Source organism: Miniopterus natalensis, chromosome 6, assembly GCF_054644295.1.
Source record: "Miniopterus natalensis isolate mMinNat1 chromosome 6, mMinNat1.hap1, whole genome shotgun sequence".
Lineage (NCBI taxonomy): Eukaryota > Metazoa > Chordata > Mammalia > Chiroptera > Miniopteridae > Miniopterus > Miniopterus natalensis.
In genome coordinates, this window is record NC_142086.1 from 37,614,180 (window position 1) to 37,641,986 (window position 27,807).

The window sequence follows — 27,807 nt, forward strand, 5'->3', positions numbered from 1 at the left end:
TCACAAATCCACCTTCGAGGCTGGAAACTAATTCCTCCCCATGTGCTCAGCGCCCTCTTCGGGCTCATCTACCGACCCAGGGACTTCGCCTCCTACATGCTGGGCATCTTCATAGGCAACCTGCTGCTCTACCTGGCCTTTTACATCATCATGAAGGTAAGGGGGGCGCCCCGAGCTGCACAGCCTCGGCCCCCCGCCCCCCGCCCCCCGCCGTCGGCCCTGGGCCCTCGGGGCGGCGGGCAGGCAGCCCGGCAGCCTCCGCCTCTCACCCGCAGCTCCGCAGCGCCGAGAGGGTCCTCCCCATCCCGCTCTTCTGCATCGTCGCCACCGCTGTGATGTGGGTTGCCTCGCTGTATTTTTTCTTCCAGAATCTCAGCAGCTGGGAGGTAAGAGAACAGCTTTCTTTTCCAAGGTGTTCGTCTCCCTCCATCCTGCCTTTTGACCTTCCTGCCTCCCTCTCTCCCTGTGCTAGTTGCTGTTTATATGTGTGTGTATATATATGTATATATGTATGTGTGTGTATATATATATATATATATACATATATATATTCTCTAAAACAAAAGCTTTCTCTAAAACTTTTAATATCCACACACAAATGCTCGCTGAACGTCCAGTTGTCCTCATTGTCAGAGTAGCACTCATAAATGCGTAAGCCCTCCAGACCCTGCACGTTTACCTTCCTTGTGTATTGTGTTCCGGTCCTGTTCCTAATGAATGTTTAATGTGAATCAGAAACCTTGGTTAGTGTATCTTTTCCTCCTTTCTCATCATAATCATCATCCATAAACAAATATCCAGGCTCAGATGTTTATAAATCCATTTCGTAGATTGGAAAGCTGAGGCCTAGGGAATTAGTAATACGTATTGCTGACGCACAGAACAGGGAGGTCTCCACTCTCCATCTTCACAGTCAGTTTTAGAACATTTTATCACTCCAGAAATAAACTCCCCGTTTCTCCTGAACCCTTAGCCCTGGGCAGCCACTAATCTCTTTCGTCTCTATAGATCTGCGCATTCTGGACATTTCACAGAAGTGAAATCATATACTGTGTGGCTTTTGAGTCTGACTTCCTTCGCTCAGCATAATGTTTCCTAGGTTCACCCACGCTATGGCATGTATCAGTACTTCAGGTCCTTTTATTGCTGAATAATATTCCGTTGTGTGGATATACTACATTTTATCTAGTCACTCATCAGTTGGTGGACTTTTGCGTTGTTTCCACTTTGGGGTTCTTTCAAATGATGCTGCTGTGAACATTTATATACAAGCTTTTTTGTGAACATATGTTTTCTTGGAAGCTAACTTTTTGAGCCTGGCATCTGGTAGCATTTGTGTAGCTTTCTGAATGCTACACAAACCGCTCTAAACCGGTGAACTGTGGGACTGCTCGCCCACGTCTGCCTCACCTTCCTCCAGGAAACCCCGGCCAAGTCCCGGGAGAAGAACCGGGAATGTGTCCTGCTGGATTTCTTTGATGAACATGACATCTGGCACTTCCTGTCTGCCACTGCCCTGTTTTTCTCATTCTTGGTGAGTTTATAACACCTTTTTGTTAATTTCTCCTCTCTTCCTGTACTCTCTTTTTCCCTCACCCCCTCTTCCTTCACCCTCTTTTGTATTCTCTAATTTCCTTTTCCAGTTCCTCATTGTAATTCAATGTACAGATTGTCTCTTTTTTTTTTCACATTGTATCTTTTGGTTAGAGTTTTATTTTTATTTTTATTTGCTCTTCAATATTTTAAGATACAGAGTGGCAAAATGATTTTCCTTAAGCTGCACAACGTTTGGACTGAATTGGTTATCAGAACTCACAGGCCCAGAATCCCCCCAGGCACCGCTTTTAGCATCCACTAAAATTTTGATAGCATTAGGTTATTCCTCCTTATGCTATACTCACATTCCTCCTCTTATTTCAGTCTCAGTGAAGAGCTTAAAAATCATTTACAGCCCGGCCGAGCGTGGCTCAGCGGTTGAGCATCGACCTGGGATCCAGGCGATCAGGGTTCGGTTCCCAGTCAGGGCACATGCCCAGGTTGCGGGCTCGATCAATGACTCATCATTAATGTTTCTATCTCTCTCTCTCCCTCTTCTTTCTTCTCTCTAAAATCAATAAAGATATATATATATATTTTTAAATCATTTACAAATTCCTGGAGTAGCTCAGGATAGCATCCGGGCCTCTGTTGCCTTCTAACCAGTGGGTTCCATCCAGATCTTTCATGTAGTCCCTCCACATTTTACTCAAACACCTTTCCGGAAGCCAGGTGTATTATAACAGCCTTAGATGATAACTCCTGGCATCCTTTCATATTAATTTTGACTTTCCAAATTAAATTAAAAGTCCATGGAATCTATACAGGTTCATTTGACAAATAATAGGAGAAGGTCTCCAGGATTCCCAACACTGCCCGCTTTAAGAAGTCTCTGCCGGCGAGTGGAGCAGGGCTACCCCCTAGTGGCCAGTTTCAGAAATTTAATCTGCATAATCATTCTTACTTAGGCTTTTACTTCTATTTTTTTAATTTATCTTTATTGTTGAAAGTATTACATATGCCCCCCCTTTCCCCATTGACCCCACTTTCATTAGAAAGGGGGAGACAACAAAAGTGTAGTGAAGGGTTCCATGTGGAGAGAGCGATGGTAGAGGGACCTAAATATGGAGGAGGAGGGTACACTTTCTGTATAGTAACACTTTATGCAATAAGACTTCATTTCCTTTAGGTCTTGACCTAAATGGTCTCTTCTAAGTAATGACTTCCCCAGCCACCCTCTCAAAATATTATTTTACCTCTCCCCACTCCGTACTTCCCATGTTCTCTCCATAGTTTACTTTTTATCCTTAGTACATATTACCATCTAGCATACTATGCTTAGCACACATTTCTCTCTCACATACTATGTATATTTCACTCATGTATTTGCTTCATGTCCAAAGCCCTCTCTCGAACGTAAGCTCTAGGAGGGTAGGGATTTTTTGTCTCTGTCATTGCAAGCTGTCTCTCCTGCACCTGGATTAGCAAGCACATGATAGAGCCTTGAAAAATATTTGAACTAATTAATAAATGAGCTGTGTAATTATATTAAGTGCCTGTTAAGAGCACAGCCTTGTAGAAAGCTGCAGAAGACATGAAAACGAGTACGAGTAAGGGCACTTGTAGTTTCGGTCTGCATGAGTCTCAGAGAGAAAATAATGTCTTACTGTGCTGTGACTGTGCGTTCATTTCATTTCTCTGCCCCTCTCCTTTCAGGTTTTGTTAACGCTGGATGATGACCTGGATGTGGTTCCGAGGGACAAGATCCCTGTCTTCTGAGCCTCCAGCATTAAGAGGGGAGAGGGGGAGTGATCGATCTTGGTGCTGTTCCATGAAAAATACAGGGCCTGCAGCAAAGTAACCACTGCCAAATGCTCCACTCACCGGCTGTGGCGTCAGCTCTGTACACATTCACACGGGGAGGAGAGGAGCTGGGGAGATTCCAACCTGCAAGAAGGGAGGCCGAAGGGGACCCACAGCTGTGGACAGGGGCAAGCCCTGAGGAGTGGAGAAGGCTGCACCCGCTTATGTTGCAACTCTTGAGAGCCCTCCCACCCTCACCTGGGACTTGCAGAATGATGTTGCACTCTTCCCTCCAGCTGCCTCCATGCCCACCAGCAGCGTGGACCCCACACCCAGAAACTTTAGGTGGGCCCCCTTTGCACTTCTGCAGCGTCTGCTGCTCGCTTCTCCAGGTGCTGGAGTGACGTGGCTCCTCAGAGTCTGGTAGAGGGGTGCACCCAATGCCCTACACCTCTGGGATGGACGTTTTATCAGCACCAGCTGGTCACCTCCTCAGAAGGAATGCTGTATGTTTTCCCAGGTTCCTGGCCTCCTTAGAGAGACTCTGGATCGGGCCTGGTCACTCACTCCTCCTATCAGTTCCCTGGGACCAGGGCTTGGGTGCTTCCCTATTCCTCAGTGTCTGCATCTCACTGCTGTGTGCTGACCCCATAACTCAGGCTCTGCCTTCTTGAGAAGGCCCCGTTAGTCCACAGACCAGCTCCCAGGTGGAAGGGGAAAGGACAAAACTTTCCTAGCAGGAGAAGAGTAAGAGAAATGACTGACAGTGCTAAGAGACAGGTGACATCAGCATCAAGAAAACAGTCGTCACCCTTCGGACTTGGGCTCCTGGAGCAAATTCAGTCAAGGCAAAAGACCTCCTCGTGCCTCCGGTTCAAACAGTGCAATTCTGTGGTCACATCACTTTTGGGGAAGAAATCTGTGTTTAACCAGGGACACTGCACCAGGGTCCTCTACCACTGCCCAGCCCCTTATCTGTCACTTTATGCAGGTCAAGGCCTGCAGACTTTCTCCCTGGAGTTCTCTAGGAGTAGCTCTCAGAGCGAATGCATTTTACTCTCGCTCTCAGTTGCTAAGAGCGCAGGTGGTTTAGGATTGCCTTGGTGGCACCTGATTCTCATTGTCTCCCTGGTAAGGTGTTGAAAGCTCAGGATCCCACTTCCCTCCACACAGCAGCTCTTCCCATGAAAGTCCTATTTTGACCAGGCTCCTTGTTACCTCAGTATGATGTAATCAGAAAATATGCACACGCATGTGCACACATAAATATATTTGCCTGTGAAACTGAAGTCACCTCTCATCTCTGCTTTCCTGATCATTCATTAAAAAAATGGATCAGCTATTCTTTAAAAACACACACACCTATTTTCCTTTCTCTAAAATATCTGCAAAATGTTCAAAAACATCTTGTTTTTGGACGTTTGAATAGCAGACTTTCCCTGGTTTTAAAAACACAAAGATGCTTTTAATATTTTGTGACTCCCCCCCCCAAAAAAATGCCCCCATTTTGTAACTGGTCTTCTATTACTCTTTATTCCTTAAAAATTGTTGGCATCCCACCCTGAATACAAAATCCTTGCCTCATTGACATGATCGTGCTGTGATCAAATAAGTTAATACTGGTGACAGTGTCCTATACAATAAAAACTCATGTGCAAATGTAAAAATATATATATTGTTGGCTGCCATAGGCCACGTGAAGGCCACCTATTAAATGGTTGTGTTAGTCTAACATCAAATCGGATGGCTGATTCAAACTAATTCTGTTAAGGCACTAATGGTTTGAAATCCAAAAAAAGATCCACTAGGAAAATGTGAACAAAGCCTATTCAGGCAGCCCTGTGCCTGCGGTGAATAAGCTGTAAGACCTGTGACCTGTGCAGTAGCTGCTCAGGAAGCATGTCCATGGCCACGGGGAGGGCCCTGTGGAAACGGATGCATTGTGCTGCTGTGTTTCTGACCGTGTTCTGATGCCTGCCTCGTGGATAAACTCACGTGCTGAGGGCAGTTGCCCTCAGCAGGATTAAACTCCCAGCCGCCGCTCCATCAGTTTGTTCTCAGGGCCCTTGGTGCTCGGGCGGGCGGGCGAGGGGCCGCCGGAGCCTTTCCGCGCCGAGGCCCTGGGCCATGTACGTGTCGATGTCTGTGCTCCCCGACTCCGCTCTTACAAAGGGAAGGGAGGGCCGCGTTCAGCAGGGTAACTGGAGAAAAACAGCCACTGCGAGGAGGCCCTTGGCGGAGGGCCCCGCTGGGGCAGGACTGCGATGGGGCGGCCGGGGGCAAAACTGCACATGAAAAAGCAGCTCGTCACGCCTCCCACGGCCGCCGAGGCCACCCCGCCTGCTGGTGCAGGATGGTTGCGGGCTCAGGCCGGGTTACTTTCGCCGCAGCGGGCGCCGGTGGGAAAGCGGAGGCTACCTGAGGGATTTCCGTGCCCGAGCGTCACCGAGCCGCCTCCTGGGGCAGAGCAAGTGGCAGCTGCTGCTTCGGGAGCTCCACGCGGCCCCCAGGATGTTACGTGGGGCCGCAAAATGCATGTGTCAGTGAATCCGACAATGCCCAAATGTTTCTCATTCTGGGAGCTGTCTCCCTGTAAAACTTGGGGGAAAGGGAGAAACAAAAATAAATGAGCAGGAGTCGGGGCAGGATTCTTGAGTCGGACTTTAGTCCAGATATGTTCGCCCTGTGACCTTTGGCGAGTTGCTGGAACTCTCTGACTCTCACCTTCCCCATCTGCGTGGCACCACCTGTGGGTGACGAAGGTGGAGGTGGGCAGAGCACGGGAGCAGTGTGGACACAGAACCACCTCGCTCCAAAGCGCCGGGAGGCAGGGCCAGAGCGGATCCCTCCTGCAGGGGCCTCCACCCAGCCAGCTGTTCTGCTCCCGGGCCTCAGTTCCAGGAGGCCCGCAGTGGGTGCGAGGCCGCCTCACCTTCAGAGATCCTGCCCAGAGCTCCCCACCCTCCCAGCCCCGGCCCCCTCCTTGCCCCTGATCGCTGCATTTTACTGCCTCTGGCCCTCAGTGTTCTTATTCCAACTCAAGTGAAAAGTAGGAGGTCGGGCTGGGCGTGACGTCTCACTTCACCGCGGCCTCCTCTCCCTGGATCTCTCTCCGGTAGCTAGGAGGAGAGACCCTCTCTGCCGCTGAGGTTCAGGGAGTGGCCTGGGCACGTCCCCCGCCCTTCCCGCCCTGTAGGGGAAGCCGGGGTGCCCAGCTGTGTGAAGGAGGGCTCCAGCCTGCGGGCAACAGGTCCCAGAAAGAGGAAGCATGGGGAGGTCACTCGTGTTCTGAAATGACTCTGGCGTCCCCTGGTGAAAATTAGGAAAAGCATAAGTGAGATACCGTTTGCCCCTGCCTGGACCGATATAAACCCTTGCTTACCACAATTCTGCCCGGTTAAAAGTAGGGTGTGTGTTTTGTTTGTTTTTAATGCGGTTTGGAGAAGATATACCAGTGTGGCTCAGTTTTAGTATCTCCCCTATATTAAGGCACCCCTGTCAGCAACGTTAAACACCTGCTAAACCTTAGGTCTTAACACAAATGAATTCTAATAAGCTTGGCAGGAGTCACGGGTCAGCCTTCACCACCGAGTGTCTAAAGGGCCATAGGGATAGAGTTTTCACTTGGACAGGGCTCCCCTGCAAAGGGGCCTCTACTCTGAGCTCCAAGAAGGGGCTGGAACTCCTCGTATGGTTTTCTATTCTTACGGAAATACAAAGAAGACTACGTGGTTCCCATCATTCACACAGAATAGAATTATCCTTTACTCCCCCAAATCCTAGGGAAATGGAGCTCTGCCCTCTTCCTACCTATCTCTAGGTTAGATTTCATAATTATCCCCAAACTAAATTTTTAAAAATTCCTTGGCTCTAGTCTACATTTTTTTGTTTTGTTTTGCTTTGTTATTGCCTCAAATTCCCTGTCACTGGAGATCAAGAATAGCTGATCACCGTATTTTAACACAGAATGGCCTTTAAGTCCTATCACATTTCAGTAAGTGCTAAATAAAGTCTGGGTGTCCCATCTCTTATCCTTGCGCTGTAGTTATGATTTAGAAAACAAGAGGCTTAAACACTGAAAGATTTCTCCCTGAGGACGGGAGAAATCTGACATACAATCCCATGATGCCTAGCTCCTGGGCCCCTAATTTCCTCTAACTCTTGGCATTTTTTAAGGACTCTTACGTCCTTTAAATGGGAGATTATCCAAAATAATTCAAAAGCTTTATATTTTAGGGTGCTATAACATTGCCATCAGAGAAAACAGTTGATTTGCTTTTTATGATTTTTATTACGTTGCTTATCTGAGCCTTCACAAGGCTCACTACCTGGTTCTAGGTTAGGCCCCTTCAGGTAACAGGACAAATCCAGGCTTGGGGTCCACTGGCTGCTCTTTTAACATGGAAACTGTGTAAGGTAACCTGCTCTTTAGGGAGTCTGTGTTCCCTCTGTCCTTCCTTGCTCCTTCTATGTTCACTTACATGGAATCAGAAATACTGCTTCGGTCAATTGTCAATCAAGAAATATTTGGGCAGGCCCTGTAAGGAGCTGGACACAGCAATGGGAAAAACACAGTTTCTTCCATCATGGGGTCTACTGGCCAAAAGAAAGATGTACATGAAACAAATCATTATAATTTGTTCATTACAAATGGGCAAAGAGCTGCAAGAAGAGAATGGCTCCATCTCCCTAATTCTGAGGAATTGCAAACCTCCCCTTCCCCCCCCACACACTCACTGCTGGAGGGCACGCGTGGCACCGAGGCGCTGGGTCTGCCCTTTTAGTGGAATCTTACTGTAGAAAATTGTTGCCCTCAGTTCCTGTCTCCAACCCCTAGAAGATTCAAGTTGGCAGAACTGATCACTAAAACAGTCAATACCTGTCACCAGGCCTGCTGCCAAGGGTTTTACATACATTACCACGTGTAATCCTGAAACACCTCCCCCATGAAGTCGGTATTATTACTAGTATCCCCATTTCCCAGGTGGAGAAACTGAAACTTAGAGAAAGTCACTGTTCCCTAGATGAAGCAAATAGTGCAGAAACCTGGACTAGTTAGCAGTCCAAAATTAGTAGCTTAAGTATCGAGACCAGAGAAAAGAAAGACAGATTGTGGTCCAGTGATGATTCAACTTCTATCTGTGCATGTATCTATATATGTAAAACACACAGCCTAAAATTACATAACTATTGAACATATTAACAAAAAGAGAAGGTTTCTCCAAAATTCAGAAGATATGTGTCTGTTATATAAACCTGAGTAACAGGGAAACCTACTGCTCTTTTAGGAGAGCCAACCGATGAAACTACGGCTTTGGATCATTTCGGCTCTCCAAACTGGAACAGCTGGATGCATATGAGGACTGCTGCTTCAATTTCTAGGCTTGTAAAGCTAAGACCAAAGTCCTTTATATAAATTCAATGATTGCACTTGGCAAAGGGCTGTAGATCCAAAGATTCATTTTAAATTAAAATACATGTTGCATAAGGTGTCAGGTTTCCACTGAGAACCCGTTGGTTCCGAAAGAAAATTAACAATGGAGCGAAAGCACAGGAATGCAGGGGTATTTTCTTCCTACAAAACATTCAGAGACCAAAAAAACCCAAAAAAAAACCAAAAAACTGTCAAGGATTAAAAAGTCCTCCAAAGCTGCCTCCAAACTAATTCACGCTGACCCCATGGATCAGGCAGAATCTGCGCCTCCAATTGGTGGCTGACCCACTTCTGTTCATGGGGCTGGGCCCAGGCCTCCCCTCCGATGAAGGAGTGGCTTCATCCGCCAAACTGAGGCAGAGAAACTGGCCTGCGCTGAACTGGGAGGTCATCATTCTTCATTTGGGCACAATAATAATGGTGATAAGTGTGTCTAAATTTGTCCAGAGGTAACACAAAAAATCAATGTGACTTGGCTTGAAACAGTAACGTACTAACCAGTTTTCTTCTCCTTAGCTGTCTCTAATGCTTTTTAAAAAATATTTAACGTGAATTTGCCAGTTCACCACTCAGCAACATTTTAAAAAATGGGATTTAACCTAATTGGATCGTGAATTCCCAGAAAACTTCCCTGAGGCGGTCAGTCCTCCGCCGCTACAATTTGGCTCCAGCCTCTTTCCAAACCACAGCTCTGAATGTGATTAAACCTCGTAAGAAAACCCCACCAAGCGAGAAGGGCGCCGCACAGGCGTAGCCAAGAGCCGGGGTTCATATCGCCCCCAAGCTCCGTAGCTTACTTGCCCCTGTGAAAAATCAGGCGGCACGTCAATACCAGTAACCAACCTCCCCACTTCTGAACTTACGTAGGCAGCGAATTAACAGTTATCCCCTTAGTTTCTCACAGGAAGAAAAGTGGGTCAGAGGAGCTGCTGACGCCGACCAACAGACGGTGTCCCAGCGGAGCCCTGCCTTTCAGCCTCACGTGGGGCGGTGGGAAAGAATTGCCGCCTGACATTTCAATATTCCCTTGCAGCTGTGTGAAAACACTTCCGATGTAAAACCTCTTTGTCCTTCATAACGACCCTGTAAGGGAGCAAGGACAGAGAATGTACCAACCGAGAGACTGAGATGCAAAGAAGTTACGCGGCCTGCGCGCTCGCAGCCAAGCCACGCAGCCTGGCACAGAGGATGCCGGGCTCTTTCTTCTTCTCAGAGTGACGGCAAAATAACTTTGAGATCTGGCTGCCTCAGGAATGGATCGCCCTGGCCACTGTGGCTCAGTGATTAGAGCGTCACCCCTTGCACTGAAGGGTCTCGGGTTCGATTCCTGGTCAAGGGCACGTACCTGGGTTGCAGGTTCAATCCCCAGTCCCGGTCAGGGTGCATTCAGGAGGCAACCAGTCCATGTGCCCCTCTCACATCGATGTTTCTCTCTCTCTCTCTCTCCTTTCCCTCCACTCTCTCTAAAAATCAATGGAAAAAATATCCTTGGGTGAGATTAAACAACAAAAAAAGTATCGCCCGGCCGGGCATGGCTCAGCGGTTGAGCATCGACCTAGGAACCAGGCGATCGGGGTTCGATTCCCGGTCAGGGCACATGCCTGGGTTGCGGGCTGCAGCCGATCAAAGACTCTCTCATCATTGATGTTTCTATATCTCTCTCTGCTTTTCCCTTCCTCTCTCTGAAATCAATAAAGATATATTTAAAAATAAATAAAGTATCAAGAGAAAGCCAACATCAGTTCAGGCTTCCATAGATAGTTTTTCTTAACCTTTTTACTTAAGTATAAAATATACTCAGTAATGTACAGCATGTGCACTAACTTCAGTTTATATAGATTGGTGAATTTAACCCCCTCGCGCGTTAAGAGACAAACATGTCTAGCATCCTGGTGTCGGTTCCACGGTAACCCCTGGCCCACGGTCACCACTATTCCGACTTTTCTCCTCCGATGAACTTGGCCTGCTCTTGACCTTCACACACATGGACTCACAGGGTGCACTCCTTGTCTGGCACCTTTCACTGGGGAGGTGTCTGCGAGAGTCACCTGTGTGCGCGTCAGCAGCCTCGTCTTGCGAGTGTGGCCTTTCCTTTACTCTCCTGCTGATGTTTGGGTGGCCCCAGTGCGGGGCTACTGTAAGGAAAGCTCCTAGGAACATTCTGACACATATCTTTCAGTGAACTTATACAAACATCCTTTCCTGGGTAAAACACGGTGCCCTAAGGAATTGCTCAGTTACAGGGTAGGTAAGTCTTCGGTTTTAAAATTGTTTCCTTTTTGAATTCTCACCGGAGGATACTTTTTCCATAGCTTTTCAGAGAGAGCGGGAGGGGAAGAGGGAGAGGGAGAGATAGGAACATCCATGTGAGACACGTCGATCGGCTGCCTCCCGCTCGAGCACACACCCGGCCCCGGGACTGAGCCTGCCACGCAGATATGTGCCCTTGGCCAGAATCGAACCCGGGACCCGGACGTCCATGGGCCAATGCTCTAACCACTGAGCCAAGCCAGCCAGGGCAAGTCTTTAGGGGTTTTGTTGTTGTTTTATTGTTTTTTAAATATATCTTTTTCTTGATTTCAGAGAGCGGAAGGGAGAGGGAGAGAGAGAAACATCAGTGATGAGAGAATCGTCATCCACCGGCCGCCTCCTGCACGCCCCCGCCGGGGACCAAGCCCGCAACCCGGGCATGTGCCCGGACCCAGGATCGAACCTCGATCCCCTGGCTCTTAGGTCGATGCTCAAGCGCTGAGCCAGGCCTGGCCGGGTGCAAGTCTTTTTTAAAGAAACTGCCAACAAGTTTCCAAAGTTTCCACAATCACCGAGGAGAGTTCTAGTCATTCCACATCTTTGACAACACTTGGCACCTGTCAGTTCCCATTTTAGCCTTTCTGGGTGAGAGTGTAACAGTATCTTATTTCATTTTATTTTGCCTTCCTCTGACAACTACTGATGTTGAGCACCTTTTCATAGACTTCTTGGCCATTTATATAAAGAATTTTTTTCAAGTTCTTTGCCTGTTTTTAAAAAATCAGCTTATGAGTCTTTTTCTGTTTGATATATTTAATCTTTGCCAGTCTGTGACTTGAAAAGAGATTCTTAATTTTAATGAAGTCTAATATAACAATTTCTTCTTTTATGGTTATGCTAAGGTAGTATTTTCTAGAACACTAGTTCTCAAATTGTTTGATCTCAGGATCCACTTATACTCCTAAATATTACTGAGAACCTCAAAGATTTTTTTTATGTAAATTGTATCTCTCCAAACAAAATAATTGTGAGAACAGTGGCAGTGTTTTACATTTTTGTAAATCTATTTAACATCTGGCTTAATAGAAGACAGCTGGATTTTCAGATCAGTTTCTGCCTTCACTCTGCTGCAGTATGCATTTTGCTTGAAGTATATGAAGAAAATCTAGCCTTATAGAGATATGTAGTTGGAAAAGGGAGTAGACTTTCCAGATAATAGTAGCTATTCTTGCTTGATACTATATCAGAACTCAACAAGTGACAGTTTCCGAGGCTGCAATGTGGAATTTGATACATCAGTGAACTTTTCATGTTTCGTCATGTTAAAATCCATTGGTCTAGCCTATAGTTGATGGGTTTTAGTATCTCCTAAAATATGATTATTCTAACTTACCTTTTTGTTCTAGTTGTTGCAGTGGGACTGATGATCTGCCACTAGCTCCTCCTACATCCTGCCTAACAGTGAAAATCCCCTACATGGCTTTTTAAAGAGATATGTAACTAAAATCATTTTCCCTCAAACATTTAACTAAACTGGAAGCCAACAAAACTTTATGTAGCTGTTGTAACTTGCACATTCATCTTAGGGAGGTTGAATATATGCATAGTGGTTGCATTTTTATGGGTTGTATACCCTTTAAGGGCACATTAGGGTTCCCCATGTCATCAAAATATATAATACATCCACGACCTCTGTATGAGAGGCAGTGTGCAATAGAAAAAACGCTAAATACTTGATAGTCAGAATACCTAGTTTTAATGTCCCAAGAAGCTGGGAAAAGGAAAATACTGTATTAATTTCCTGTAGCACATGTGAGAATAAATGATCCCTAAGGTCCTTGTTTTACCTGTTTTAATTTTGGGATATATTTTATACATTCATAAGACAAAAACTTCAGGTGTAAATGAAATGAACACCCAAGTATCTGCTATCCAACTGAATAGAACTTACCAACATTCTTGAAGTACCCTCCTTGATACTATCTCCCCCCCTCCTAAGAAGTATCTGTCCTCCTGAACTTTATCATTTCCTTAAGTTATAATTTTTTACCACATCTGTAGGCTATCCCTGAAAACAATAGTTTGATTTACAGGCATTTCAGCTTTATATAGCTTTATCCTGTACAAGTTCCTCTGCAGCATGTTTTCCCCTCAAACTTGATGCTGGTGAGATGGGACCAAGCAGGTGCGGCTGTAATGAAGACCCAACTCTTATCCCAAAGTGCTGGGCTTCAGTTCCCTCCACTACAGGCAAGGAGGAGAATGTAAACTGAGTCATCTCTCAATATTCTTCCAGATCTGAAATTCTAATTTTACATTGTACAATAAGCACAGAGGTGTACAGTTTGCTCTAAGGATGTAGTGCTGATCATAATTATGATTTATCTGAAGTTGACTCTTTGATTAGGAACATACTCCCCAGGGGAAATGTGTCACATTTTCAGACACTTGGGCAAAATTTAAAGATTACTTGAATATAAGACTTTAGTTTGCAAGAGAAGGCATTTTGACACCAGGCTTGAAGAGGCACATGGAATGATCAGAAAAGAAAGAATTCACAATGCAAAAATGCAAAGTTTATTTTCTTAAATAAAATACTATATTCATATCTATACAAATAATTATTACAACCATTAAAATGTTACATTTACCAATAAAAATTTCAAAACTTTAAACAAGAGCATGGTTCAGAATATTCACACCCTAATACAATGCATTTGTAAAAAGATGTCAAAATAAACAGGACCTATTCTTATTTACAACTGTAGGACAATCCTGATTATATTATACATATCTGCTCTGGATTCCATTACAAAACAAGTTAGCTCCCATTAGAATTATAAACCAGGTGATTTACAGTAATAGGACACAGTGCACAGCGGACGTTGCTGGCATGGAAATAGATACAAATATTACACTATTGAAAGCACTAGTTAGGTTTTTTTCTGGTGACTGCCCTACAGTAAGCTTCTCGCCAGTGTATCTATAAATAATTTGTGAAGGTAATTGTGTTCTCAGATTTTTCCACCTACTTTTACCAAAATGAATATATATATGGCCTGCTAAAAGTGGAAGCAAATCTTTTCTTCACAGTAACACAACTGCAGCATTTTAAGCAACACTGTCTGGTCCCTTTCTCCTTGGAAGATCAACAGTTCGACTCCCCTTAAAGGTTACCAATATAGTCAAGTCCAGTGCCTCAATGACCTCACAGGTGAAAAATGGATTTAAGACTTAGGGGATGGGGAACAGAGATCCAGAAAAGTGAAGAGGGGGGTCTAGATGGAGTAAACATTAAGTTCCTATGACACAGTGTGACGTATAACCGAACACACAACTGAGCCCCCCAAAATATTTTTAAAGGTTTATTTGCAAACAAAGAGTTATCTCTATTTCTCATGAAATCTCTAATGAATATTATGCAGTCATCCAAAATAATACCAATTTGGATATTATGCCCAATATTTTCAATGCAAGTGGCTCAGGTTTATGTAGCATCTGAATACACACATGAGACAAAAAAAGATTACGGTTGATAGGGTTAGCACAAATCTAGAAATAAGGATGTTGGATGACCATCACATACAAGCTCTGAGTTTAAAAGGAGTTTTGCTTCTACCTAGTAAGGTTTTTACAAGATTGGAATCAAAGATGGCTCAGAGAATGATAAGGCAACAGTGAGAAACATCAGCTGTACTTGTCTTCCAGGCGTCTGATTAGTTGACATGTGCCAACCTGGCTGGTCCTTTGCTGTAACAGAGCAGCGGGTGAGTAACATGTTCCAATGGCTGGTCCTGGGACCAGAGGCACAGTTTCAGGTAAAGTGCAGTGCCAGGGAAGAGGCATGTGAGCGGAACTAGAAATCAACTGTGTCCAAGAGGGTCCTCAACACTTCTCACGGGCACATCTGGGCTGCCTCACTCTACACCTGATGCCCCCCAGGCTCTACAGAAACGCTCTCAGGCTCACACAGGAAGCCTAGAATGCAGGGGAAAATATGGTTAAGTCCAAAAAAGGACCTTTTTCTGTTGAACTCTGTTGAAGGAGAAGCGGTAGCCCAAAAAGTATCTCAAAAAACTATTTTCTGGCCTTTAATGTGCACATAGGTATCATAAAATCATCACTGACAGATGAACATCACACTAGTTTCCCTGGCTATTCCTACTGCCCTCTGGGTGTACAGGCAAGGCCATTATCTCCAGGCAAGGGCAGGGCTCACACAGACAACAGAATTACAGTGACTTCCCGGCTCCTAAGGACAGGAGCCCAAAGCTGTCTTTTGGGAACTCTGCCCTTTCTTCACTCCTCATTGCGGGGGGTTGGGCTAGGGGGTGAGGAGGGGAAGCTCATTAAAACAAGGAACAGAGCTATATGGCACATTAAATATTTTACATCAAATCTGATTTACTTTCGTTTCAAGAAATTCTTATTGTCACTTAATACAGTGGGAGACACTGGTTCCCAAACCAGGAACTGGGAATCACTGATTTGGGAGTGTGACCTCCTGTCACATGCACTACCCAATAGATGGTGTGCCAATAAATGTTTCAAGGCAAAGGAGTAATCATTGTGCTAAGGAAAATGACCAGATTCCCTGCCACCGGTCTGACATGGAGCAGATGGAAGAAAATAAGAGCCTAAATGCCTATGTCTCAAAGGAAGGATACAGCTAAGAAGATGCATATCTGTAAGGCTTGACCCTTTCTCAAATTTTTAAAACTTTATTCTCGTTAAAATGTCTTCCTGCATTTTTTTGGAGTATAACTTTCAGCCTCTCCAGGAAATGGCTAATGTTGGAAGGAAAGAGCAAGGCAAATTAATTATCTTTAAAATAATTTTAAATAATTTTGTATTTTAAAAGGCTGATTTTAAAAGTTGACCCTCACTGAAGTTCGCCAACACTTGACTGAAACTGCTGCAAAAGAACATTCCCTCATTTTTCTCTCGCCACAGTTCTGATATGTAGAATTTTATACAGCATGATCACTCTGGAATTCTCAGTCCTTACTTAGAAAAAGGGAGGCCATCTCCGGTACCCACAAAGGGTCTTACAATAAAAACAAAAATTTCCTGAAGAGGTATAAAACATCTCAAAACAACCTGTTCGTACTAAAAGAGAAAAAAAAGTTACATCAAACTTGATTTGTTTTATCCACGATTGACACATTAAAAGTTTATACAAGATTAGAAATCTAAAATTTTTCACCTCATTAGAAATTACTGTGTTAAATGTTTAGAGGAATCAACCACTTTCTGTAACCAATTCCATGTGATTAGTAACACTAAAAGAAAAAAAATGATTTAATCAATGACTCAATCACAACTCATACATTAAGTTTGTATATTTCCAGAAATTAAAAAATTGGCCTGGCCAGTATGGCTCAGTGGTTGAGTGTCAACCCATGAACCAGGAGGTCACGGTTCGATCCCCACATGCCTGGGTTATGGGCTCGATCTCCAGTAGAGGGCGTGCAGGATGCAGCCGACTGACGATTCTTTCTCATGATTGATGTTTCTATCCCTCTCTTCCTCTCCGTCCTCTCTTCTGAAATCAATAAAAACATTTTAAAAAAATTGTTTGTACCCAGCCAGGCATGGCTCAGGTTGAGCATTGATCTAGGATCCAAGAGATCGTGGTTCGATTCCCAGTCAGGGCACATGCCCGGGTTGCGGGCTCGATCCCGTCAGGGGGGTGTGCAGGAGGCAGCCGATCAATGACAACTCTCGTATCATTGATGTTTCTATCTCTCTCTCTCCCTCTCCCTTCCTCTCTCCAAAATCAACAAAGATATATATTTTTAAAAATTTGTTTGTGGAAATGGTTTTATATTCTATAGTCATATATTAAGCAAGCCAAGAATAACATTAAATTTACAATAACCAAAATTGACTGTTCCCTGCCAATCCTTTGGCAAAAATTACATCCAGAGATCACTAGATATTAAAATAAATTCCACCCCAAAATCATGTAGCTCTAATTATCAAATACTTAATACTGCTGGTAAATCACATACACTTGTGCTTTTAGATCAAGTAAGATTACTATGCTCTGAACACTTTCAGAACTGAGTTTATATGTAAAATGACCTCTTACATACATATGCACATTTCTGTAAGATAATTAGAGCTACATGTAAGCAAGACCCAGATTACTTGCAGATGGCCACATCCTTCTTCAGGTTGTCAATTAAGCCTCACTTAGGGGTAAAGACTCATTCGGGATCAAAGTGATACATGCCTGGAATGAAAGCTGAGAAATGTAAATGCTACCTCTGAACAGAGCTGAGCAGGAAAATACAATCAATGCAACTGAGAAGTATCTGAAAGTTCCTGGCTTTGAGGCCTCTCCATTGCAACGTTCAAACTGAGTTTCTCCTTAGCTTGTTACCTTAGTTCCAATTATATCTCAGAGTCCCCAGTTCTTCAGAACTCACTAGCCAGTGTGTGTGTGTGTGTGTGTGTGTGTGTGTGAGACAGAGAGACAGAGACAGAGAATAAATAGACAAACAGTGAAAACTGTCCTCCTTGAAACTGGCAGATTGGGCCTTTCAAGTACAAAGAAAGACTTGAATGTTAAAGCTTAAAACTCAGTTAAGATAAAAAAAAAGTCATAGATCTCACATTTTTTCTCAATGAACAGTTTTAACTACTAAGTTTATATGTGGAATTGTTGAATAACTTATTCATGAAGCTCTCTTATTCCTCCCAGACAATCTTGAAGAGAGAAAATACAAAAGCTTTTCTCCTTTACAATATTCCTTGCCCCCAGGAGGCTGCTTCAGTTGGCAGCAGGAGTGGACGGGAAAGTTTGGTAAGAAAGTTGAAGAGGCACAGCTGACCCTTTTGCTGAGTCTTTAGAAGAGGTATTCACTGGAGTTCACTGCTCTAACCAAGCCCTGGAAGGCTTTTTTAAGGAGGAAAAAAAGAATGCTGGTCCTCGGGTTCACTTTGTTAACAGAGCAGACAGAACTTATATGCATCTCTCCCACTCCATCCCATTTTTGGCAGAATATAACAAGAGAAAGTAGTGAGTTTGAGAATATGAGCATATATTGTTGTTGACTTAGCTTGAGTTTCAAATTCAATATACGAGTATATACATATATATTTTTTTGATTTATTACTCACTTCAGTGGGGCTTTTTCAAACCCCTACATCAAGTTTTTCTATACTTCAGCAGGTCTTGGGTCTCAATTTCCCATTTTCAGATGGCAGTCCTATTTTTAAATGACCAATTAATATTTTTAAATCTATGTGTACACACATACTCACACATACACATGGACATATATAAAGACAATTTTTGAAGCACCATTTCACAGCGACCATTGGGAAAAATAACAAACAAATTCATCATCTTCTTATAATTCTACTATGAAGGGTAATAATGCAATATACAATGTTATATTTTAAATATAAATGTCAGTCAGTGAAAAAAAGGACAGAGCTTAAGACTTTGCAAAGAAGTATTTAAAAAGTAAGGCTCAAATAATTGTGTAGATTCCAAATGGACCATTTACTGATCAGTCCCTACTGAGTAAACAAATGTAAAAGAATTTATTTCAAGGTCAATAAATAAATTGGAGAGAGAACATGAAAGCAAAACTCAACCGATGGAACAACGCTCTTTAACCGAACACATGCAAAACTCCACAATACAGCTGCTCTTATCCTTAGGGTCTGACGAAAAATGCAAGTACAGAGTGGAGACTATCTCTGTACTTTTCTTTGTAGCTTTCCATTTTAAGGCTCACTGTTTAAGGAAGACCTTTGCTTTAAAGGATTGTGGCATGTTAAAGGGTAACATGGCTCCCCAATTTGAAGAACAGGAAATTCAGATAATTTATTAATTGTTATAATTAAGAAAGAAGCCTCTACCTAAACCAAATCTTGGGAATAAAGGCTGATCCACAACTCATTTGTTTGCTAACTGCTTGACTTCAACCGTGGACATTCATTCTATATTAATTCAACACCTGCCATGGGTAAGAAACTGTTCTAGATGCTGACGTCAACCAGCATTTGGTTATGAGCCATTGTGTCATAGTCAACTGTCTGTACTTTTGGAGAACTCAACTATTTCAACTAATTTATGAATTTCCAACAATCAAGTTCAAAATCTAGATTCTTTCCTACTACCCAACACATGCCAAGATGATCTTCCCCAACTTCCAGCTGATTAATATTACAAATCAAACTTGAAAATGCAAATCTGCTGGGAAAATTTAAAAAGCACATCATGCAATTAAAAATGAAAAGTAATTTGTTTTTTGACAACCTGGTATCTGCATCATCTCTGACACAGCTTCCCTATCTTCAGAAGAAAACTGAAGGTTGATTATACAGACACACACACGCGCAAACTCTCTCTTCGTGTGCAAGTATGTGTGCATGCACACACAAAAACACTTGTAATCTCACCTGTTACATTTACGTTTAGTCTACCAGCATTTAAACAGCTGAACTGCAGTCATGACCTAAAATATGGCTTATGTTGTGGGCAGGTCGGTTTGAGGGCTGCTTGGAAGAGTCAGAGGCAGCGGAGTTTGCAATTGTAAGTAAAGGTGACATTGCTGAGCCATCAGGAAGGGCTGTAGCTATTTCTGGAAACAAAGATGTCATATTAAAATTGGATAAGTGCGAGTTGGTCATGTGCATTGGTGGCATATCAGGGAGAAGAGGAAAACTTGGTTGAGCAAAACCAACAGGTCTTGGAGGAGATAAAATTGATCCAAACCGGTTATTTAAACTTCCACTATTTACCTTCTCTGTGCTAGGATTTGAGAACATTTGATTTGAAAAATAGGGGATTGAGATATCATTGGACAGTGTAGGGTGAGCAGGAGAGTACGGGGGATAGAAGGAAGGTAGAGTATTTTGGGGATCTACAGGGATGAGAGCTGGAGTTCGAGTGGCACTAGGCTGAGTAACCTGTGGAATGAAAGAAGTATTAGCATTTATTGGTGGGTTCATGCCACCCTCAGGAATAAAGGGAAACCCAAAATTTTGTGATAGTGTATGCTGGTCAGGTGCTGAATTATCATTAGGTACTTGCGGGCTATCAGGCATGAAACGAACAATACTTCCTCTCTTCTCTGTAGCAGGTTGTTGGCGTCCAAGAATCATACTGCCACTAGCAGACAGAGGAAGATGGGGAAGACTTGGATCAAAGACATTACTATGCCTTTGGTTTCCAGAACGATTCCGTTCGGGCTGACGAATTTTGGAACTGCCATCTTGCAAGGGGTGCCTTGATCGCTGGGGAACTGAAGAATTAGTTTGACGTACAGGAGGCCCTGGATCAGCATTTCCGTGAGACACAGGTGGATGTGGCAAAGCTGGCCTTGCAACCCCGTGCATATTGGTTGTGACCGGAGGGTTCATGTGGCCCTTGGTCCCATGACTATCAGTAATCCTCATAGGGTTGGACTTCTGTACAGAAACATTGGGACTTGTGTTTCGACCTTGAATATCTCCTGAGGAAGAAGAACTCGAAAAAGGAATATTCAAGGTGCTGTTCCTGGAGTTAATTGCACCTAGGGACATGTCACAACTTTCCCTATTCTGATTTTCATTCTCTCTTCTAATATGGACACTTTCATGAGTTGGGGGACAATTGTATTCAATTGCAGGGGATGGACCACACTGTGTATTCCTCTGATGTTCTGAGAGTGATCTCTGGCTCCCAATGACCTGATCACTAAGGTGAGGGGCAAGCAAACTCTGCATGAAACTCTGATGACATGTATTTTCACTGTCCCTTGGTGGGATAGCATTTCCTGTTGGGATGCTCTGAACTGGTGGATAAGGTAATCTCTTTTGGCGGTCAATTGGTGGTGGACCAGGGTTTTGACTAATTCGAAAAGCCTGAGACTGCATACTCCTTAATGATGATACAGAGTTACCTATTTCATTATTTCTTGAAGACTGTACTTCAAAATTACTCTGAGGCTGTTGAATAGTTCCAGTTGGTTTAAATGTCTGACAATCAGAAAGGCGGATATCTGAGGCAACAGTATGGTCCACGCGACCCTGCATATTATGAATGGCCAAAATCTTATTTCTGGGCACATCGAGATAACTTCTCATTTCAAGCTGATCTGAGACTCTAGAACCCTGAATTGATATACCCATTCTCTGCTCTGAGTTAGAGGATGTCTTTCCAATGAGTGCCTCGGCAGAATAACTTGAAACTCTATTTCTCTCTGGTCTGTGAGGAGTACAGGTCATGTCTGAAGGTCTAGTCACAATACTTGGTTGGGATACCATCTGTTGCTCTATGCCTCTTGATGTCAAGAGCCTCTGCATTGGGTTATGCCCAGACACATGTTCAGAAGATACCCCTGAGCCTTGCTGCCTGCTTCCAACCTCCTGCTGCTGGTGCATGATATCTTGATTGAGATGGTTCTGGGGATGGTTATGGTGGTTCCGGCTGGTAGAAGGGTTTTCACAACTCTTCTCTGACTGGGAGCTTCCAAAGTGTTGCTGCATCTGTTGCTGTATCTGCTGATGGTGGGGATGCGGCTGACCACTTTTGGGTCGGGATTGGTCAGTCCCATGGTGCTTCGGTTGTAAGGAAAGCTGAGAGGCCTGAGTGCCCTGAACAAGATTCCTCTTTTTCTGCATCTGAACTTCCTGTTGCAGAGTTCTCTGTTGATGGACATTATGGGGCTGAGGGTGGACCGAGCTCTCTGCATGAGGTATGTGATGCTGCAGTTGATATAAGTGATGTCTCTCTCTTAACTGTCCTGCTTGCTGCTGCTGCTGCTTTAAGTAGAGATGGTTACTATGCAGGTGAGATACCCCTTGAGCTGGAACATGCTGTTGCAGGGCCTGCAGATGTTGACTGGCCTGGGTTTGCTGCTGCTCAGCAACTGAAGGCTGAGAACTACACTGAACTTCAGTTTGCCTCAATGTTGGGGCCACAAAGTTGTTACTAGGTGGAAATAATCGCGTAAGGCCATCTCCATGTACTGGGTTGCTAATAGGCACAACTGAGTTTGAAGAGTTGGGAGGGATCTGACTAACCATCATTTGAGTTTGATCAGAAATGCTGTCTGGAGTTTGGCTCATCAGGGACATACCATCGAGCCTGACAGGGGCTGGCTGACAATGCTTTTGACGTTTAGCTGAAGACAGCAGAAGGTCGTCTTGGACAGCACGCTTAGCAGAGTCTTTACGGCTTTCGTGACTTGGCTTTAAGAGTGGCTCTTGAATCTGTGGAGTTGGTATAGTACCAGTCATAGTGTTCAGTTGTTCTTGGGAATATTCAGTCATCAGAGATGGTCCAGGAGGCTGACTGCCATAGGAACTAGATGAAACAGTCAGATTAACTGTAGCAGAAACAGTTGTTGTCTCTGAAGTTTGGGATAATCCAGCACAGCTGACAAGAGGATGGCTGATGCTGCTCTGATGGATAAGATTATTCACACTTAAACTGGTAATGCTTGGTGGCTGAGAAGTCGAAACCTGCAAAGAGGCAGTTGATGTTTTAATTCCTACAGAACAACTTGGTTTTTCAAGCGGCCTATCCACAGTTGTTTCGACCGAATCCTGAGAATGAAATTCATTTGGTGTTGCTTCTGCCTGACCTGGGCCATTCTCTTTAGAGATCTGTGTTTTGAAAGGTTGGTCTCCCTCTAGAGACGATGCTTCGGAAGGCTTTGAAGTGACTTCCCTTATATCACCCTGGGTGCCAGCTCTTGCCTTCTCAAGGTTCTCCTGGTCAAAAATAGCTCTTGCTGCAAGAGCAACTATATCAGTTTGCTCTACAAAGGTACAGCTGTCACACGTATTAGCTGTTACATTGCTGGTGACATCCTCTCTAGTTGTTTCAGGAAGCATGGATGCAACTGAGAAACTACGACTACTGCCAGAGCTGGTTGACATGGGAGAGTCAGCCTGCCTACTGGTGAGCAGAGAACCATGAATAACCTCCTGGTCAGGGATGCAGGAATGATGCTGTCCTGAATCTCTATCATCACTGTTCATCAGTAACAGCTCTTGTTTGGGATGTAAATCTACACTTGAATCAACTACTTTAGAATTTTCTGAAGGAAAGTCAGGATGGTCCACCTGGACTGAAAGAGATGATTTCTGGGGGTCTTTTTCTTTAGCAAGCCCAGACAGCAATGCAGTTAAACCTTGCTCCTTTAAGAGACCTGTGGTTTGCATTCTATCTGATGAATCTTGCTCAACTCTGCAAGGATCAGCAATGATTTCTACCTCGGAAACACAGTCAGTACTTGTAGTGCTCGCAGTAGATGACAAACCAGAAACCTGAGAAACCAAGATGTGGGGATCATTTGGAGATGGAATCAACACGTTGGCTGAAGTACAGGACTTGGCAGCATCTGACAATGCCAAAACAGTTGGTGGCTTATCCTGAGATGTCTCTCGTTGCACCACGGGGGCAGAATCTTTGGATTTTGCTGGGGCCATTGCAAAATGTTCACTTGTTACAGATTCCTGCGAGGGTGAGTTAGACTCTTCTGCTGACTTAGATTTGGGTACCGTCTCAGGTATCACTGATTCTGAATTCAGAACATCCAAAGAATGTGAACCAGAAAAACTCACAGTACTGTTTGCCTGGGAAGTAGCGACAGATGGCAACACAAGAGGGGGGCTTTCCAGCAGTCCATCATTACACAGTGGCTCTGCTACACCTTCGGTGCTGGGGCAGTTCACCTTATTCACCTCCCTGACTGGATTCAGGGGGCATGCTGACTTGTTAGCTGCTACGTGTTTTTTGACACTTGGCTTCTTACTCAACCTTTTTGACTTCACGTTAGGCAAACAAGCTACAGTGTTCACTGAAGGCGTAGTCACTAGATTATAAATACTGGGTAGTGTGGCTGAATTATCTGTTGTCATGGGAGATGCTACAGTTGCTGTTAATGAAACACAGTTAGCTGGGGTGGTTTGACTATTTGCAGCAGTTTGAGGATTGGCAGGCTGGCTAATAGACAATTGTACACAGCTTTGCCCAGCCATCTGTGATATGCTTTGATTGAGGCTGGCCAAAGCGCCAAATGTATTCAGGGCAACATTGGTATTTGGATCTTCGCTGGTGGTGGGTTGAATAATTTGCATAGGGTTTTGGTTTGTAGTTCCTGATGAAGACATCACAGGCTGCAAAGCAAAGAGCTGTCCATTTAAAGAAATGGTTTGAGGCTGTTGTTGGTTCGACATGGTAACAGAAAAAGTCTGTGTCGAATTAGATGTTGATAAAGACGAAGGTCTTGGTAATATGTGGACAAGATGCTTTCCACCAAAAGTTTGTGGGGTGGAAACATTTTGCACTGAATTAGACCCTATTATAGCACTAGCGCCATTGACAGGGAGTCGAACAGAACCAGGAGGTGGAGCCGAGAGGAGTGGCAAAGGATTCTGATTAGCTGCCTGTATGATTACTATCTGTTGACCTACAGTTTGGTTGGGAACCTCTGCCCTCACCACTGTTGGGCATGGAGTGGTGCTGGGTGGCTGAAGAATGATAACATTTTGATTAGCTGGAGCTGCATTAACAGCTGTCCCAACTGGCTGAGCCATCTGAATCACTTGCATTGCTGAATTCAATGGAAGGATATTTTGGGGGGGCTGAGATTTAACTTGTGGCTGGGCAATTAGTGGCTGCATAGGTAATGATGGACAAGAAGGCAAGGTTACAACTACTTGCTCAACTGGCTGCCCATCTGCTGGAAAGGAACTATTCAAGTTGATGCCTGTAGCCACGTGTCTACTGTGCTTGGTTGTGCTGGGACCGGTACCAGACTCACTTAACACTGGAGTCGCAGCAGAAGATGGTGTCTGGCTTAAGGGCTGGATAGTGTTCCCTGCCAGTTGCAAAGTAGTCCATGTTGTCTGCGTGTTTCCAGCTGCAGAAATTCGGGTAAGGCTATTAATGTTTTTCAAATCTGAAGCACTAACAGCTGAAGAAGGCAAAGAACAAGAAAGAGTCCAACCATTATCCACAGGGTTTGCAGAAAGACTGCTTACAGGAGTGGTGGTCTTCCCTCCTCCGGGGGCAGGTGGGGCCACCACTGCAGTCGCACTTGTTGAGTCTGCACCCTTGCTAATGCTCACTGGACAAGAATCACCTGCAGATCTGGGAGGCTGGGAGCAGACCGCGGTGGTAACTGAAACAACAAAGGTGGTTTGAAAATCACTTCTGAAATCCTGTGTGCTCGGGCAGGACTTGCCTCCATGGTTCACTTTAGTGGCAGTTGCTGAAGAGCTGGAGGGCACGCTTGTGGCACAAGGGACCGTTTTCTTCAATAATTTGGGGTTCTCTTGCCCATTCTTATTTTCAGAAGAATTTGGATCATTTAGGCTTGTGTGCAAGGGACGATGTTGGTGAGGCTCAGGCCCAATGGGAACAGCAACCAGGGAGCCACTAGTGGCACCAAGAACACTTGGTTCGCTTTCGGAGGTGGCAAGCTCGAGAATATTTTGAGCAGGAATGGTAGCGGGAAGACAAAGAGGAACAGGCTGGTTGGCAGCCAGAGCCGAGACTGTGGTCTGATGCCATGGCTTGTTTTCAGAAGGGTAAACTCCAGAAATAGACACAGGAGTCACAAGATTGCAAGTCCTCTGGACTGGCACCACATTGGCCGTTTGCTTTTGTAAATTATGGCCAACGTTAAAGGTTATCCCCTGAACAGCTGTTCCCTGGCTGTTGCCACCAGTCTGACTCCCATTGGAATAAACAATAATATTTTTTTGAACCTGGTCACTGGGAATAACCACAGAGACCTTTGAGTTTTTAAGATTTCCTTTCCAGTGGATTGTGGGATCATCATATAAGCATATGTCGTTCGCTTTCAGTAATTCAATATATCGGCCATTTTCTTTTTGAATTTCTTCCAGTTGTTTACGTAGCTTCTTAATTTCTTCAGCTAAAATATTAAAAATAAAAATGAAAAAGTTACCTATAAACATCAGTATTTACAATGACTTAAGAAAGAACTAAACTACTAAATCTACTGAAAATCTAGCCCAGCCAGTGTGGCTCAGTGGTTGAGCATTGACCTATGATCCAGGAGATGTTTGATTCCTGGTCAGGGCACATGCCTCTGTTGCGCGCTCGACCCCCAGCGGGGGGCATGCATGAGGCAACCTATCAATGGCTGTCTCATCACTAATGTTTCTATCTCTCCCTCTCCCTTCCCCTTTCTGAAATCAATAAAGATATATTTTAAAAATAAATAAATAAATAAATAAATAAATAAATAAATAAACTATTGAAATGCTAATTCTAGCATTCTAAATACCTCAATTGAGAATCTTCAGCTATTTCCTAATACAAGTTCTTCTTTTTAGAATGATGTCTCAAACCTCTATCCCATATTTTAAAACTATATACCTTTAAAGGTCAACAACAATTCAAAGATCAAAAATTACTCATCATGTGGAAACCTTAATATCCCCAATTCCAAATCTCCCAATAGGGTGGCTACAAAGGTAAAGCAAGGGGAGACATACTGATATCATGGTAACATGCTAGGAAAATAACATTGACTATCAATATAACAGAACTTAAATGCTACAACAGCTAACATTACTTATGGTGGTAATAGACAGTCTCTTTCATAAATGGCCTTAACCTAGTTTCTAATTTACCCTTTGAAACTACAGAGACCAAGTAAAGCATGTTAAGTGGTAGAGGAGGGAGGAAAGCATCAACAAGGGAACTTGCATTTTCTTTGGCAGGGCCAATGTATGCATGCTACTGAGTAATGAAGACATCTGTCACACCTCTATTCCTTTCTAAGGGAGACAGCCTCACCCATGGATCCTACTAATGGGGCAGTCTGGGCTACTGCTGTTTATGCTCTGAGACCCCATACATCCCTACCTGCCTTGCCATAGGGGTAGGTGCTCTCCCTACTTCCTCTGCCAAAGATAGTCAATCCTCAAGGCAGTGCCCTAAGAGGTAGCCTGAAACGAAAAGTTCTGTTCTGACAAGGATGAACTGAGACTTGCAGATTATCTTCCTCAGATATTTAAACTAAGAGACACAGAAAAAAGATGCCAACGTGCCATGGACATCAGAAATTTAAAAATAATTATGGACCAAATAATAATGGTTGTTCTCGCTTATTGTACACTTACTATATGCCTGGAACTTTTTATTCATTATCTCATTTAATAATAACAATAATCATAACAGACATTTACCAAACATTTACTATGTCCAAGACTTTAAGTGCTTTACCAGAGTTCTCTCTTTTAATCTTCATAACAACCATGAGATGGGAACTACCTATTGTCATTGCCATTTTCAGATGTGAGAAACAGGCTCAAAGTAGTTATATAATTTGTCTAAAGTCAACCAGATAGATGCTGTGATTATCCTCACTTAAAGACAAGGAAACTGAGACTTGGAGAGATGAAGTAACTGGCAAGAGGTACTGAGTGATAAATGAAGCCAAGACACAAACTCCCAAGGCCATTGCTCTGACCACTGTTCTAGACCATCACATGGAAGGTGAGTATGCGGAGGAAACTTTTGGGAAATGAAGAGAGCAAATGCACAAAAAAGAACCAAAGAAAGGATGTTGACAGAGATGACCACGTAGTCACACTGAAGCTGCCTCCTTTGCTGCTCCGACCCCTGGCCTGGTTGTTCGGCTTTTCCTGAGCCCCATGCAACTTGTATTTTTTTCAATATTGTCCCTTTTCCCTAAGGTAACTTGACTGCCTCAGCCTCTTGGCTGTGAAACCAAAGAAGCTCCCACTAGAAGAATCTACACATCATTCTAGTCTTAGAATCCCTTTTATGG

At 44.0% G+C, this 27,807-nt stretch overlaps 2 protein-coding genes across 5 annotated transcripts in view; one reads left to right on the forward strand and one right to left on the reverse strand.

The window, feature by feature from the left end:
* Nucleotides 1–3,324, forward strand: part of SIDT1 (SID1 transmembrane family member 1) — a 71,243-nt gene extending 67,919 nt beyond the window's left edge. For all 4 annotated transcript variants that reach the window (XM_016200144.2, XM_087817869.1, XM_087817870.1 and 1 more), the window contains 4 exons: nucleotides 51–156; nucleotides 276–386; nucleotides 1,421–1,534; nucleotides 3,253–3,324. In XM_016200144.2, the coding sequence (XP_016055630.2) occupies nucleotides 51–156; nucleotides 276–386; nucleotides 1,421–1,534; nucleotides 3,253–3,315 (394 nt within the window). In that variant the 3' untranslated portion in view covers nucleotides 3,316–3,324. The remainder of the gene's footprint in view (nucleotides 1–50; nucleotides 157–275; nucleotides 387–1,420; nucleotides 1,535–3,252) is intronic.
* A 10,253-nt stretch (nucleotides 3,325–13,577) lies between these two features.
* Nucleotides 13,578–27,807, reverse strand: part of USF3 (upstream transcription factor family member 3) — a 46,395-nt gene continuing 32,165 nt past the window's right edge. Inside the window, exon 7 of the mRNA XM_087818168.1 lies at nucleotides 13,578–25,920. Within this exon, the coding sequence (XP_087674294.1) occupies nucleotides 19,475–25,920 (6,446 nt within the window). The 3' untranslated portion in view covers nucleotides 13,578–19,474. The remainder of the gene's footprint in view (nucleotides 25,921–27,807) is intronic.